General features: G+C 51.3%; 2 protein-coding genes across 3 annotated transcripts in view; one reads left to right on the plus strand and one right to left on the minus strand.

Moving 5' to 3' along the window:
* Positions 1–1,277, plus strand: part of Adck5 (aarF domain containing kinase 5) — a 15,714-nt gene extending 14,437 nt beyond the window's left edge. The window contains exons 10-15 of the mRNA XM_051189226.1: positions 20–101; positions 165–243; positions 329–420; positions 496–748; positions 819–935; positions 1,020–1,277. Coding sequence (XP_051045183.1) covers positions 20–101; positions 165–243; positions 329–420; positions 496–748; positions 819–935; positions 1,020–1,125 — 729 coding nt within the window. The 3' untranslated portion in view covers positions 1,126–1,277. The remainder of the gene's footprint in view (positions 1–19; positions 102–164; positions 244–328; positions 421–495; positions 749–818; positions 936–1,019) is intronic.
* On the minus strand, positions 1,269–14,141 carry Cpsf1 (cleavage and polyadenylation specific factor 1). Of its 2 annotated transcripts, none has more exons than XM_051189225.1 (37): positions 13,927–14,141; positions 9,215–9,242; positions 8,982–9,115; positions 8,770–8,850; positions 8,496–8,647; positions 8,254–8,400; positions 7,970–8,109; positions 7,779–7,889; positions 7,583–7,676; positions 7,387–7,474; positions 7,192–7,314; positions 7,046–7,097; positions 6,875–6,969; positions 6,734–6,808; positions 6,577–6,657; positions 6,407–6,496; positions 6,190–6,300; positions 5,943–6,084; positions 5,674–5,852; positions 5,456–5,589; positions 5,208–5,382; positions 4,922–5,128; positions 4,737–4,826; positions 4,492–4,635; positions 4,260–4,412; positions 3,439–3,555; positions 3,272–3,362; positions 3,103–3,187; positions 2,884–3,025; positions 2,655–2,807; positions 2,392–2,568; positions 2,251–2,317; positions 2,121–2,168; positions 1,886–2,041; positions 1,690–1,819; positions 1,478–1,616; positions 1,269–1,393 (listed from the first exon to the last, which is right to left on the minus strand). In XM_051189225.1, exons 1-37 carry the CDS (start codon positions 14,068–14,070, stop codon positions 1,346–1,348), a joined length of 4,323 nt encoding a protein of 1,440 aa, XP_051045182.1. In that variant the 5' UTR covers positions 14,071–14,141; the 3' UTR covers positions 1,269–1,345. The 2 variants fall into 2 exon arrangements, with proteins under 2 accessions (XP_051045182.1, XP_051045181.1); XM_051189224.1 differs by having other exon boundaries at positions 5,456–5,592.
* Between the last annotated feature and the right edge of the window lie 1,749 nt (positions 14,142–15,890).

Genomic DNA, 15,890 nt, shown 5'->3' on the forward strand with positions numbered 1-15,890 from the left:
TTCCCTATGTTATCTCTAGGTAGCAAAGAAGCTGATCCAGGCTTTTGCTGAACAGATATTCTACACTGGCTTCATTCACTCTGACCCCCACCCTGGAAATGGTAGGAAAGTCCCCAGGGTGGGATCTTAGAGGGGTGGCTTGAGCTGACATGCTGTGTTCCTAGTTCTGGTGCGGAAAGGTCCAGATGGAAAAGCACAGCTGGTACTCCTGGACCATGGTCTCTACCAGTTCCTGGATGAGAAGTAAGCTGGGGCCAGGCATGAGGGGGGCAGGCCTTCGTTGGGCCCTTCTTCCTGCAGCTTGGAGCTCAGTTAGGCCTTCCTGCAGGGACCGATCCTCCCTATGTCAGCTGTGGCGGGCCATCATCCTGAGGGATAATGCTGCAATGAAGATACATGCAGCTGCACTTGGGGTCAAAGGTAAGGGTGGGTATTTGTGGAACAGGCAGAACCCTGCCACTGTGCACCAAAAAGGAACTCCTGCCTTCTCCACAGACTATATGCTGTTCTCTGAGGTGCTCATGCAGCGACCTGTGCGCCTGGGCCAGCTGTGGGGTTCCCACCTGATGAGCCGTGAGGAGGCGGTCTACATGCAGGACATGGCTCGTGAACACTTTGAAGGCATAATGGAAGTGCTCAAGGCGCTGCCACGGCCCATGCTACTCGTGCTGCGAAACATCAACACAGTGCGGGCCATCAACTCAACATTGGGCACCCCTGTTGACCGCTACTTCCTCATGGCCAAGAGGTTGGTGACCCAAGGGGAAGCCTGAAGGGGCTACAGCAGGTTAGCAGGCTGATGTTTGTGTCTGACACAGTGCTGTCTCGGGTTGGAGCCGCCTGGTGGGTGCAGCATACCATGGCATTTATAGCAGCAGCCTCTTGCGATACATCAAGGTCATCTGGGAGGCATTCAAATTTGAAGTGGCCCTGAGGTGAGTGAACATGGGGGCTAGATGGGTGGCTGACCAGGATCTGCTGCCCATTAACTTATGACCCTTTACCCTGCCCTCTTCTAGGCTGGAGACCCTTGCCATGCGGCTCACTGCCCTCCTGTTTCGTGTTCTGGCCCGCCTGGGGTTTGTCCCCAAGGCCGAGGAAGTCTACCAGTACCTGGAGATGTAGGTCCCTGAGCCAAAATGGCTGCAAGGCTGCCAGGGACCAGCACAGCTTCCAGCCAGGGCATACTGAGCAGGCCCCAGTGCATATATCTTACAACCCAGGGCCTGGAATTGGGGGTTCTTAAACACAATGACCACACACTCGTCTGAAAGAAATCCTTTTCTTTTCCTTTTATATAAAATGGGTAGAGATAAGTGTACAATGGCAGGGTGGTGTCACAGCGTTAGAAGTGAGCAGTGACACGGTCTGTCTCCAGCAAGTCATCCAGGATCTGTGGGATGATGGTGACGTAAAGGTGTGAGTGGGTAGGGCAGGTGAGGCAAATGGGCTAGGGTGAGAGAGAGATGGTACTCACAATGTCAGGTGTGGTACCTATCTTCTTGGCCAGCTCACTGCGCTCCATGGTGCTAAGGTATAGGTAGCGGTTTAGCAGCTCTCCATCAAGGACATTGCGCACAGCATTCTGTAGGATGCGCCGGTCGACGTGCAACATTCTGGGATGGTGGACATAAAGGGGTCAAAGCACATCTAGGGTGCAGGGAGAGACCAAGGAAGAGGCACACTCACCGGAAGGCACGGGGGTTGAGGCCAGCGTGGTGGGGTAGCATGGTTGTCAGTGCATTCTGCAGCATCAGCAGCCGTCGGTATGTCTTCTCTTGCATGGGCAGCAGGAGCCCAATGCCACCATCCAGGGTGGCTGAGGAGATGCTGTATGAGCCAGGCTGGTCCTCCCATCCCCAGGCACCCCTACCCCAGTACTCACCAAACCACGTGATGTGCTTGTTTTCCCACATAACTGACTTCTTGCTGGGCCCCTCAGCAGCACCTCGGCAAGGGGTCCTCCAGAATGTGTTCACATGGGCACCCACATGGAAGTCTGCTCGGCGCAGCAGGCGCATGCCCCCAAAACTCTCTTTGGCTGGGCACAGGAATTCAAGTCATGATCTGCCCACTGCCTGGTACCCAGCCCGGGAAGAAGTTGGAGAGGAACCACTCACCTTCTGGCAGATACATATACACCATAAGATTGCGGTCTCGGTCTGATACTGATGAACAGAGAGACACTCAGGGTCAGCCTCAGCAATCCACCCCCCACTAGTGTAGCCTCCCAAGGACCTACACACTCACCTAAGAAGCCTAGCTGGGCATTGTCCACCATGAAATCCACGCTGTATACCTCCAAAGGCTTGGCATCCTGCAAAAGGGGAAGGGCAATGTAGGAGCAGGCACTGGACTGGTGCCCACCTGCACACCTGTCCTTATGAGTACCCGAGACACCAGGCTCAGTGTCTTGCTCTCCTCCTGGTAACGCAGCAGTGAGATGCTCTTCATGACATCTGCTGCTAGGATGAAGTTCTTGACACTGATCATCTGGTGGATGTAGAGCTGGGTGTCGATGAAGGCCATGCCTGTCAGCTCGCTGGCCCGGAGGCTCCACAGGAAGATCTGAAGGGCAGGAGATGGTGAGCAGAGCAGCTGTTAGAGGCTGAACAGCTGCTACAGGAGGGAAGGGAAGGACAGAAATAACACACTTTTTGGCCAATGGCTGAGACCAGGTGGCCATTGCAGTGGCACAGCGCAGTCACGGGCCCCTTCTGCTCCTTCTCATACAAGACCTTGAACTTGTTCTTAGTCAGGGGCTGCCCAGGCTCAGGGACCACTTCAATCACATCCATGATCAGGATCTGGAAGGGAAAGGGAATGCATGGAGGTGGTGATGGTCTGCTGGGGGCTGCCCGCCCTCCATCCAAAGGCCCTTACCCGCCCACGACACGTGACTTCTTCCCCCTGCATGAGGCAAGTCCCAGCAGCCACATAGCCCTTTAGGCCTGAAACGGTCTCCTCACTGCGCAGTGACACTGTCTTCATGCACGTGACATGCTCCCATTCCTCCAGCTCGATCCTGAATGAAGCCAAGCGGCGTCAGCACTTGCCACCTCCAAGCTGTCAAAGAGCAGCCCTTGGTAGGTCCATCCTCACCTGGCATTAGGAATGGCCTCCCAGCTGACTGGGGAGATAAGCTGGATGGAGAAGGCTTCTTGCTGGGGGTGGATGTATCTGTCATCTGTTGGGATGAGGAAAGTCAGTCAGTCACCCTGTAGACAGTGCAGCCAGGCTCTGTCCCACCCTGCCCTCAAGTGTTGCATACCTCTTTCAATAGCCTCAAATTCCTTTTCCTCACCAGTCATTCGTGGGATTCGAGTGCAAGGTGTGTTGGTGCTGGTAGCCACTGCATACACCTGGGTGTTAAGAGGGTGTCACATGCCAGAGGCCAGGCTCAGAAGGTGCCTGGGAAGATGTGGGACAGGGACAGACCTTGGACTCTACATGGTAGGCCACATAGTGGGCTGTGCAGCGCAGCGGGATCTTCCTGACAGGCCATGGAGCATCATAGGACAGGTATGCAGGCAGGACACTGATCCTCAGCTCACCCTAGGGGTGCAGTGGGCAGCAAAGTCAGTTTGCGCTGGGATGGACAAGGGCAGGGCCAATGAACCTAGGCCTCCCCAAATGTTCTCTATTTCTGTGGTAGTGAGATATCAGGTCTGCTGTGTTGGGCAATTGCCTGGAGAGGCTAAAACTTCAGCAGCCTAACTGTCTAGGCTCACTTTGTGTTGGTGGACAGCAGGGCATGGGAAGGCCAGGGCCAGAAGATCCCAGGGACTGGACACAATAGTAACTCCAACAATAAACAGGCAAAGGAGCTAATGTCCGTGACCCAGGCCACCCTTCACGAGCAGTTCTGTATTTCTAGCCTCAGGAAAGAACCTGCCATCAGGGGCTTTAATCCCTGCTATCATCTGGATGGCACAGATGGTTAAACAGGCTCAGACATGTGGTTGTCACAAAGCCATACAGCAACTAAGAGGCAGAACAAAAGGTAAAGCCAGTTCAGCCTGGCTCTTGAACAAAGTCTGAGGCTATACCAGAGCAGTAATTTCCAGCATGTACCTCAAGTGCAGGACAGTGCAGCCCTCCACACCCCATTTGTTCCATCCTCAATCTTCCCAGTATAAGCTCAGCATTAAATTCCTTGGCCCCACCAGTTTCCACTGTCTTGCCCTCTGCTCCCACAGCTGGGCTGGCCTAGGGCAGTTATCAGTGGCATTGGAGGGAATAAGGCTAAGCCTCCTTACCTGTCTGTTGAAGTATAGGAAGCCACGAGGGCAGTTCACATTGTGGAATGGAGCAAAGGAGTCAATAGGGCCATCAATGCCCATGGGATGCAGACGCAGAGCTCCACGGCCAGTCACCAGGAGCCAGTGAGGCGAGGGTCCACAGATGAAAACCTGGAGGCACACACTTCTGAGTGCAATGTGAGTGAGGCACTATCCTCAAATCCAGGCCCTTGCCAAGCCACTTGCCTACCCCAGAATAGCCATAAATATCCTCGAAGTAGCGGAAACGTGCCACACGGCCCCGGACTCCAGATCCCTCCTCAGTACTGCAGCCTTCTGCCTTCTTCTTAGATGGCTTTGGCTTCTTTTCACGGAAGTTGATGTTGTGAGGGACCTGGCAGAGGCCACAGTAAGGGCTTTAGACCCTGTCTTTAGACCTTGCTGGCCTGGCCTTTGAATCTACCCCATTCCCAAGCAGGGTACAGCCACTGGTACCTTCTTGAAGCGGACTTTGAGATTTCCCTGGCCAAGCTGAGAGTCGTGGGGGAAGGCTTCATAGATAAGCAACTCCTGGTCCACGTGTACCTGGGGGATCCAAGCAGGGATAGTTAAGGTGGGAAAGGTGGAGGACATGAGGATGGGGCAGGGCCTTGGGAGGCAGGTGGCAAGAAGAACATTACCAGCAGGTAGGGCCTGCTTTGCCGGCTTCCCAGAGCAACCAACAACACCTCCTTGACCAAAGGCAGCTCCCCCTGGCGTGTGGCCTCTTCCTTTCGGACTTCACCTTGTGTAGTGGGTTGTCCAAAAGAACTGTCCACCAGGACCCGCTGGCCCACAGGGAAGTTTTTAACTAGGAATACCAGCCGCCAGTCTGGGAGCTGGTAGATCTGGAGAGAGGACAATGGTTAAGAGTGGGAGAAAAGGCTACTTTACTGTGGTACTGTTGTGTGTGTGTAATGCACCCACCTCCATTGTGCCATTCTCCCGCACAAGCAGGCACCAGTGGGTGGGGTCTATCCTGAAGGGTGCAGGGTCACGGTCAGCTGGGGGCTGGTTACTCCTGCGCGCCTCCTCTTTGCTGGGACTGAAGAGGGAGCTTGAGTCCCCATACAGCATCTCTTCCTCATCATCCACTGTGGGGCTGGGAACCAACAGATAGTACATCACAGCCTGCCATGGGGATACCAGCACCACATGTACCAGTCCCTACGCACCTTGTTTCTGAGCCCAGACCTTCAGCCTCTGAGCCACTTCGGCCCCCCAGTTCATCACGGGACCCACCTAGGCGGCTCTCAGTAGTGAACATGCCACTGACATCACGGTACAGGCAGAGTGCAATCACCTTAGACTGCTGTAGGAAATGGGATGGGGTTCAGACAAGGGCAGGGGCCAGGCAGTGGGGAGACAAAGGCATCAAGGGTAGGGTGCCTACATGATGCAATGGAGGCTTGTGTAGTGCCAGGCGGTGGTGGCGGCCACCATATGAATCATTCTTGAGTAGGAACATGGTAACGTGGCCCTCAGCACTCATGATGACCACATAGGGATCAGCTACAGCACACTGCACAATGGGGGCACCCAGGTCCACAGGGATGAAGTGGAGTTGATTCACTGTGGACACAAGGTCATTAGGGTGAGGTGGCCAAGTCCATACCACCTCCATCCAGACCCATTCACACAGTCCTGTCCTTTCACACATACCGCCTTCCAACAGGCGAATGCCCAGCGGTGAGACCTGGACAATGTAGCGATTGTCCCCAATATTTCCAGCAAAGACTGTGGGGCCCTGTGTGGCAAAGCCACTGGTGTCCAGCTCCATGATCTCCTGGCCAGTCTGTAGGATCTATGGCGACAGTAGTGAGTGGTGCCCTTCCCCAGGGGACCCTGTTCCTAGTCGCAGACTCTACTTTTTGTTTTTGGTTTTTTTTTTTTTTTTTTTTTTTTTTACCATGGTTGAGTCTTCCCGGCTAAGAATAAGGAAGCCATGTCTGCGCCCATCCTCCTCTGCTTTGGGGGTAGCAGACTCCTGCTCTGTGCTCTCTGCTTTGGGTGTTTCTTCCTGTGAGGGCAAAAGAGGAGCAGGGCAGGGGCCACAATCTGGCAAGGGCAGTGTACTCAGTGCTGCAAAATTCCCTGCCCCTCTGGGTCTTCTCAGCCCAGTCTACCTCCTCTTTCCGCACAGGAGCGATGACCGTCCACATATCATAGCAGCCAGGAAGTTCAAAGGTTGTCACCACCTGGGGCCGGATACTCTTCTGGAATAAAGATGGTGTGGGAGTGAGGGCTCAGCCCAACCAGGTGATACCAGGAGTCTCCCACCCCTGCCCACACATACCTGCAGCACCGACAGGGCCCCATTTTTCCCATATCCAGAGCAAACCACAATCTCCAGGTCTGGCTCAGGGCTGTTCTGAAACTACAGAGCAGGGTAAGGACACAGCTTTCCATTTCACCTCTAGGCTCTATACCTATAGTCCCAACCCCTTGGGTACCTCTTCAGAGAGAAAGGCAGGCTCGCCCACAGCAGCATTGGCACAGGGTCCAATGTTGAGCATGCTGTCACAGACCTGTGGGCACAGCAATGGTCAGCTACGGTAAAGGGGGTGTGTATCTACCGCCTAACCCAGTCTTACCTCAAAAGAGTAGGTGGCCAGCTGTGTGCCTGACTGAGCCTCACTGCCATACACTTCAATTTCATCCACCTCATCCTGTGGCACCGTCTTGCCTCCTGCAGCAGACAGAGCCCAATGGAGTCCAACCATGGACTCTTGCCCTCCCCTGCTTATTTTAATCCATTCTCTCACCTGTCCAGCCCACTGTAGGGTCCACTCGCTTCTTCTTAGAGGGAGGCTCTTCCTATGTGGCATGAGAAATGAGTAGCCCTGAGGCTGTCCCACACATGGAGGTCATGGAAGGACAGGCCCAGGGACCCTACACCGTGGACACTTGCCTTGTCAGCAGCCTCACGGACAGAATTGGTTGGGGACTCCTGCAGCTTCTCTGTGTACTTGAGGAGGAGGGAGTTGCCCAGGCGAGAGCCCAAGAACAGATACCCAGGCTCCATTGTGACCATCTAAGGGAGAGGTGTGAATAAGAATTCAACCAGACCTGGACCCAGAACACTCCCAACCTTGTCCCTACTCACGCTGGTGGTAAGGACACTAGCAGCTGCCTTGTCGAAGTGAAATGCTCGGACGCTACGCATGCCATCAGTAATGAGGGTCAGCACGTAACTGTGGGTAGAGGTAAGGGCATTGAGTGGGCAAGGGACACACAGGCACTGAGAAGGCATGACGACTGCGGGCATTTCAGAGGTCAGGATTCATGGGCCGTGGGCTCACATCTCGCCTCCCTTGAGGGAAATGACCATCTTGTCATAAGAGATGAAGGCTGCCTGCGCGCAGTCCAGGGTGATTCGAACGCCCTCTTGGGTACCTATGGGGTACACAATGGTCATGCAAACTGAACGCCGTGCCCTGAACATAGCCCACTCTGCACCAGGCACACCCCACTTTTTCCATAGTACGCCACACTCACGTAGTGGGAAAGCAGTGGTGCCGGTGGTGAGACTATTGAGAGCCACACCGTATGGGGGAACACTCTGGTTCAGGTACAACAGGGAATTGACAGCGAAGATCACCACCCCACCTGGAGGTACACACTCACTGTCAGAGCAGCTCATTGCTGCCCCCTACCCCCACTGTCATGCAATACAACCACACCCTTACCTATGGGCTTGGGTACAGCCAGGGCCTGAGTACAGTCAAAAGGCAAGCTGGTGAGTGACCAGATGACTGGATGGACCTTCTGTGTGATGTTCAGCGAGATAGCCACAATGGAGCACGTGTCCTGTCTCACAGCCACCCGCCTAGAGCAGCAGGTAGGTCATCCAGAGGCAGGCACACTGCTCCCAAGGCCAGTGACCCAGTGACCCAGTGATCCCTATCCCCCTATATATTGCCCTGCCTAGGCAAGACATCTTGAGGCCCACAACAGAGGGCCCCAGCCTCACCCGGGCCAGGTCTGGTTGGGCTCAAACAGGATAAGCAGGGTGGGCTCATAGTAGCCATGTAGAAACTGCAGGTCAATGATGTTGAGCAGCTTCTCATCCAGAGCCCGCACATCGATGATGTAGCTGGGCAGGAAACTGGACCTCTGCCTACAAACCAAAGGTATCAGCAGGAGGAGGTGACAGGCACAAAGCTCAGGGCTCTTGAATTCTCAGAACCACAGCCACCCCAGCTTCACACTCACCCTTCACCCATGAGCCCTTCATGTTCCTCAGCCAGGCTCTCTCTGCGGAAAGGCAGAACTACCAGCCTTGTACCATAGATAAGCATGGCTGCACAGCGCCCATCAGGATCCACCCGTACACGAGGCGTATGCACATTCTGCACAAAGCCATCCTGGGGGCAGAGGGGACATCAGTTGGGCTACAGAAGACCTGAGGGAAGCACTGAGGCAGCAGGAGGGAAATGGAAGAGGAGGCTGCTAGGCTTAGCCGGGGGCACTGCTAGGCTTGACTTACCCGAAGTTCAGACTCCTCAAAGTAGTGCAGAGACAGGGTCTTCAGGTCATGGGTGCCGGGGTCATACTCCACCACTGACAGCTGGAGACAGGCGGTCAGAACGGTAACCCATTCAATACCAATCCAGATAACCCTGACAGACCTCAGCCCAGCACTCTTCCCTGTAACACACCACTGTGCCCAGGACCTCCTGTCAGACTCATACTGCTCACCTTAGCATCTTTGAAACTGAGAAGCAAGGCATCACGTTTGGCACCCGCAAGTTGCACACTGGCCATGGACATGACATTGCCAAAAAAGGAAAAGGAGGCTACCAGCTCTAGTTTCTCTCGATGGGCCTTCCCCTCTGGAGTAGAGGTCAACAAGTCAGGACTGGGTCCTGTTCCTAGGCTACCCATACACACCCCACCCATGTGCAGGGCTAGAGTGGCTATCCCATACTTACCTGTGCTCCCATCATTCTTGGTCAGAGCCTGGAAGGGAAAAGGAAGCAGTAAGAAGCCACACACCAGGTTGCCCTATCTCACCCATGGACACAGTCATCTGAGGGTCAGGAAAGTCCACCCAGGGATGGCTCCTGACATCAGCAAGCTCTATTTTGCAAGGTCAGTGCATAAACAAGGTAATCCTGGGAAAACTCACATTCACTCACATATCCCTCCCCCTATGCACAAGGCTCCTTACTGGAAAACCGCACTTCCAGCTTTCCTACAAGCCCACCCCGATGCTGCACACAGTCATTCTCTATACAGCCTCAACCTTGCTCACTGTGCACCACAAGCTTCCACCTGACACCAATTGGCTCAGTGCCAGCTGCAGGTCCATCATGTGTAGCACAAGCAGAGTGAAGGGATACTAGAACCAAGAGGAACAGGCATGGTAGCACATACCTGTGGTGCCAACTACTCAGGAGGCCAAGACAGAAAGATACTAAGTTCCTATCCAATTTGAGTTATGTGGCAAGACTCCCTGTCCACCCCCCCCCAAAAAAAAAAAAAAAAAAAACAATAACATGCCAGGTGGCAGTAGTGCACATCTTTAATCCCAGCAATTGGGAGTCAGAGGCAGGCGGATCTCTGAGACTTCGAGGCCAGCCTATCCAAAGAGTGAGTTTCAGGACAACCAGGGATACACAGAGAAACCCTATCTCTGAAAAAACAAAAACAAAAATACAGTAACACAAAAACAGAAGTGAGGCCTTGAAACCCAGATGCCAGCTGTGCTGGACTAAGTTATGGGGACAACACACAGCTGCATTTTCTTTTCTTTTCTTTTTTCTTCGAGACAGGGTTTCTCTGTAGCTTTGGAGGTTGACCTGGAACTTGCTCAGTAGACCAGGCTGGCCTCAAACTCACAGAGGTCCACCTGTCTTTGCCTCCTGAGTACTGGAATTAATCACAGGAACAGACTCAAGGCAGCCACAAAAAAGGACACATTTCCCTTTAAACATACTGGGGAGCTGCTCTGAAGGACAGGCTGTGGGAACAAGGACACCATGCCTTCCTGGTCTTGATCTATGGTGCCTGGCAGCTTCAGCCTTGGTCTCCTGGAAACCTAAATCCTAGAAAGATGACTTAGGCTGTAAGCTGCCAGGACAAGTACACAGAGCAGGACAGAAGAAGGGACAGATCACAGCCAGCCTGCTTCTGGATTTGTCCAAACCTGACCAATGTCTTGACAGACTGTGCCTATCTATCTTAGGTAGCCTGTCACAAATCAGTGACTGGATTGAGCTCTCATCACATCCATTCCCTGTCACCTTGTGCTTCAGTCTATGGGACAGGAGGAGCCCTATTGTTCTGCTAGGGGCAGAAAACAAGGAGCTGCTACTTTAGCTGCAGCTTTTGTTTCAAGAACCTATCTTTTATTTCATTAACTTTTTTTCATTTATTTTACTTACCAACCACAATTTTTCCTTGCTCCCTCCCCTCTTCTCATTCCCCCACAAAACTCTCCCATTCCCTGTCTACCTCCCCTCCCTATCCACTCCTCTGTCTCCATTCAGAAAGGGGCAGGCCTCCCAAGGGCTTGAACAAAGCATAGCACATAGACTGAGATCCTCCCACGGCATAAAGGCTGAGTGAGGTAATCCAGCATGGGGAACAGGGTTCCTAAGAGCCAGCTGAGAGCCAGAAACAGGTCTTTCTAGGACCTATTAAAAGACAAAAAAGTAAAGTTAAAGAAACCCCCCACTTGAAATGAAGGACAGACTAACCTGGAAAGCTAACCCAGACCAATATCTGTTCCTTGGAATTTGCTAACTTCCCCTCACAAGGCCCTGAGATAACAAGATACCAAGAATTCACACTGTCCCTCCTTTCCTGTGAGTCAGCAGGTGGTGAATAGGGTCCTTAAGAAACAAAGAGATAACTTTACCTCCGGTTTGCCCAGACAAGATTAATTAGCACACCCTGAGGCCCTAAGGTCTGTTGACCCTAATAGTAGAGAGACCATCCGGCCTCCAAGGGTCACTACTCAATGGACAGAGGGTCCCACCCCCTCCCTAAGCTTGTGGGTTTTGCCTTTAAAAACACCTGTGCCCAGTGGGATGGTGCTTCTCTCTAGCCTGCATGCTAAAGGAGCCCGTTTGCGCAAACGTTTCCTGTTCATTAAAGCCTCTTGCGTGTTGCAGCAACTGGACTGGCCATTGAGTCCTTGGGGATACCAACTAAAACCGGGAGATTCCTCATTCTGAGGTTCTTACACTATCTTTTGAATGTACCCTAACCATTAAAAACCAAACACTCAGCTGGGCATGGTGATGTACCCCTTTAATCCCAGCACTCAGGAGACAGAGGCAGGAGGATCTCTGTGAGTTCAATGTCAGCCTAGTCTACATAGCAAGTTCCAGGACAGCCAGGGCTACTATATAGAGAAACTCTGTCTCAAACACCTCCCCCGAAATAAGCAAACACTCCTGTAAATGCCCGGTGTACAGTTACGCTGCTTTCTCCCTTGCCTTTAAAACCCTTTCTTTTGACCTGAGTTCTGTTCTTTGCACTCATATCAGGTGGCTCACAACTACCTGTAATTCCAGTTCCTACTCCTGGCCACCATGGAAGAGCAACACTACCTGAGTAACATCCAGACCTGTTATCCTCAACACTGACAAAATCTTGGCATCATTCTCAGTTCCTCTCTACCAATCCTGAACCTGACGGCTTCCAATCACCTCATAGCTTGCACTGGTCCAGGTCACCATTAATTCTTCCCTAATAGTTTTAGCCACTTCCTGACTAGTCTCCATGGACCTCAGTCAAACATAAATTGGGTAAGATCATTTCTTTGCCAAAACTCCCTCCTTGGAGAATGTGGCATGGAGCCCCACCATGTTACCTCTTACCTGCTCTCCCTGCCTTCCTCAATCCTTTAGCCTCTATCACAAAAACAGTTTTGCTTGAAACCACTTTGCCTAACTCCAATATACTTCTCCATACCTCCTTGTCTATTTAAATCACATCTTATACAGAGGTGAAATTTCTGTGCAGCCCTGCCCAGGTCTACTGCCCCAGACACTGTATCTCCCTGTCTATATGTGGCTGGGGGCAAACTCCACAGACCATACTTCTCCCCAGAAATCTCACAAAGCAGACACTAATAAATGTCTGAGAAAACTAGGCAGTGGTGGTGCTCGCCTTTAATCCTAGCCCTGGAGGCAGAGGCAGCTGGATCTCTGAATTTAGTCTCCAGGGGAGATTCAAATCCCAGCACTTGGGAGGCAGAGGCAGGCGGATCTCTATGAGTTCAAGGCCAGCCTGGTCTACAAAAGCTAGTTCCAGAACAGCTTCCAAAACCACAGAGAAACGCTGTCTCAAAAAAAAAAAAAAAAAAGAAATAAAAAGATATGGTTCTTCTCTCACAGTACCCACAGTTTTCCCACCTCATGCTTCTGCCTGGAACACCTCCCCTATCAGCAGAGGTATATGCTGCACCTTGACTAAGAAGCTGCCTATATAGGTGCTGGAGTGATGGCACAGCTATTAAAAGCACATGGCACAACCATCCATAACATTGATCTCCATGGACACCAAGCATGCATATGGTGCACATACATGGGTAGGCAAAACACTCACATAAAATCAAATAATAAACCTAATTTTAAAAATTTAGGAGAAAGAGGGAGATGGCTCAGCAGTTAAAAGCACTGGCTATTCTTCCAGAGGACCCAGATTCAATCCCCAGCACATGACAGCTCACAACTCTCTGTAACTCTAGTTCCAGGGGATCTGGCACCTTCATACAATGCAGGGAAAAACATCAATGCACATGAAATAAAAATAAAAAAAATAAAAAAAATTAGAGTTGCCCTTTTGACTTCATTTGTGTTTTGTTTATTTTGAGACAGAGTTTCATTAAGTAGCCCTGGCTGACTTGGAACCAGTTTAGACTGGAACACCCTGAAATCTGTCTGCTTCTGCCTGAGATTGAAGGCATGCACTACCAAGATCCACGGAAACTGCCTCTTGCAAGAAGGCTTCCTGAGGGGCTAGAAAGATGACTCAGCAGTTGAGAGCACTGGGGGCTATTGCAGAAGTCCTGAGTTCAATTTCCAGCAACCACATGGTCATGAGATCTGGTTAGCTCTTCTGGCCGGTAGGCATACATGCAGGCAGAATACTGTATACATAATAAATACATCTTAAAACACACACACCAAAAAGCTGCTTCCTGAACTATTTGATGATGTCACTCTAGCAACCAAAATGTCCCTATATCTTAATTATTGATGGGTTTCTTATCTATTAATGGGTTTGTACCACTTTACAACATCTACTTCTAGTAGTTGGTTACCAAACTACATCTACCCTTGCTTCTTTAGGCCAAAGTGTTCTTCCCCCTACAAACTTGCTCAGTCTCAGAAAAGCTCTTGTTGTTTCGAAGCACCCAGCCTCCATCACTGGGTCTTACTTCCGGAGACAATGAGGCACTCTGTATATTCATTTTCTAAAGCATCATCTCCCTCAGGGGTCTGGTTCATTGTCATGTCCTTTCTGCTAAGCACACGGAAGGGCTGCAATAATCTGCAGCAGCAGAGGCATCCTCGCAGGGTAGGAGGAGGCCAAACAACGTGGTAGTGGAGGACAAGAGACCTTAGGCAAAACTCGGCTCCTGCACTGGGGAACCTGCCGAGGTGGACTGCTCAGAAGACACTCTTACCTCGGCGTCACGGTTCAGGCGGTACACATAGAGCTGTGAGGTGCCGGCCACAACGAGGTTGCGCTCATTGTTGTTGAAGAAGTTGCAGTACATAGCAAACTCCAGCCCGGTGGGCGGGTGTGCCTGCTTGTATACTGCGTACATGTTGCCGCCACTGTCACGCCGGAGCCGTCGACTCGGGGGACAGGGACCTCAGCGGACTCGGTCCGGCCGCGCGCGCAAACCCAGCTACAAAGTTCCGAGCTTCTGCGCCTGCGCTTCCCGCCCGGACCTGCCTTATAGGAGGACCAACCTGGTAGTTGAGAAACAGGGTTCCGGACTACTTCGCCTATGCGCCTGCGTGCCGAGGCAGCACTCGAACCGGGGCCCCTAGTGGCCCAGCTTGATAAGAAATCAAGAGCCTTCTCTCAGAGTTAGATGGCTCTGGGCTAGAACCCATTCTGCTCTCTCAAAGTTTTTTTCTCATTAGCAAAATCTAGAATCTTGAAATCCCAGGAAATGCCGGGTGTTGATGGCGCACGCCTTTGATCCCAGCATTCTACAAAGCTACACAGAGAAACCCTGTCTCGAAACACCAAAATACAGAAAAAGAAAAGAAGAAAAAAAGAAAAAGAAAAAAAGAAAGAAAGAAAAATCCTAGAAAATAAAGCAAGCAAGGGTATATAGGCCCGGAAAAGGACACAGAAACATGTAAAGAAACACTTCACCTACTCCCTCGGTGGATGAGGGTCTTACTTGGTTATCTAAGTTGGTAGGTGACCCTTGTCTCTCTCTCTCTCTCTCTCTCTCTCTCTCTCTCTCTCTCTCTCTCTCTCTCTCACACACACACACACACACTCACTCTCACTCTCTCTCACTCTCTCTCTCTCCGTTTTTCGAGGGTTTCTCTGTTGCTTTGGAGCCTGTCCTGGAACTAGCTCTTGTAGATCAGGCTTGCCTTGAACTCACAGAGATCTGCCCGCCTCTGCCTCCCGAGTGCTGCGACTAAAGGTGTGTGCCACTATCGCCTGGCAAAGATCTCTTTTTAAAAAGTATTTTGTTGTTTCATCTATCTATCTATTTATTTTGAGGCAGGGTTTCTTTGTGTAGCTGTCGTGGAACTAGCTCTTTAGACCAGGCTGGCCTCAAACTCACAGAGATGATCTTGCTTCTACCTCCTCAGTGCTGGGATTAAAAGCATGGGCCACCACCACCCTGCCCTTTGTCTATTTTTTAAATCAGGGTCTCTCGACATATCCCTGGCTGTCCTGAAACTCTGTGTAGACCCAACTGGCCTAGAACTCACAGAGATCTACCTGCTTCTTCCTTCCAAGTTATGGGATTAAAGCAGCACAGTCATGCTGGCACATACACACATAATTTAAAAAATAAAAATCTTAGCCAGTGATGGTGGCTCATGCCTTTAATCCTAGCACTCAGGAAGCAGAGGCTGGTGGATCTTTGATTTTGAAGACAGCCTGGTTTGCTGAATAAGTTCCAAGACACCCAGGGTTATACAGGAAAATCCTATCTTGAAAAACCAAAATAAAATCTTCAAAACAAAAAAAGTCTTGAAGACTTTTCACATGGTACAGTACCTCACACTTGTAATCCTAGCACTCTCAGGAAGGACTGTGTGCTTTTGAGACCAGCCTGGTTACTCAGTGAAACCCAATATCAATTAGCAATTAAAACATCCTTTTCTGAGCCGGGCGGTGGTAGCACACATCTTTAATCCCAGCACTTGGGAGGCAGAGGCAAGTGGATCTCTGTGAGTTCAAGGCCAACATGGTCTATAAGAGCTAGTTTCAGGACAGCTTCCAAAGCCACAGAAAAACCCTGTTTCAAAAAAAAAAAAAAAAAACAACAAAACAAAAACCATTATTTTCTGAAGTCAGTCCAAGGTGGCACAAGCCTTTAATCCCACCACAGAGGATCTCTGTGAGTTCTAGGCTACACAGAGAAACCCTGTCTCAAAAAAAAAA

Source organism: Phodopus roborovskii, unplaced genomic scaffold (assembly GCF_943737965.1).
Source record: "Phodopus roborovskii unplaced genomic scaffold, PHOROB, whole genome shotgun sequence".
NCBI lineage: Eukaryota > Metazoa > Chordata > Mammalia > Rodentia > Cricetidae > Phodopus > Phodopus roborovskii.

What these genes read in the sequence shown, in the direction of transcription:
- Cpsf1 (XM_051189224.1), bottom strand. Translation starts at nt 14,070, where the DNA reads ATGTACGCAGTATACAAGCAGGCACACCCGCCCACCGGGCTGGAGTTT. An exon ending in TGGCCACCTACTCTTTTGAG is followed by an intron (nt 6,809 to 6,874) that starts GTAAGACTGGGT and finishes CTGTGCCCACAG; the next exon opens with GTCTGTGACAGCATGCTCAA. An exon ending in CATTCGCCTGTTGGAAGGCG is followed by an intron (nt 5,853 to 5,942) that starts GTATGTGTGAAA and finishes TTGTGTCCACAG; the next exon opens with TGAATCAACTCCACTTCATC.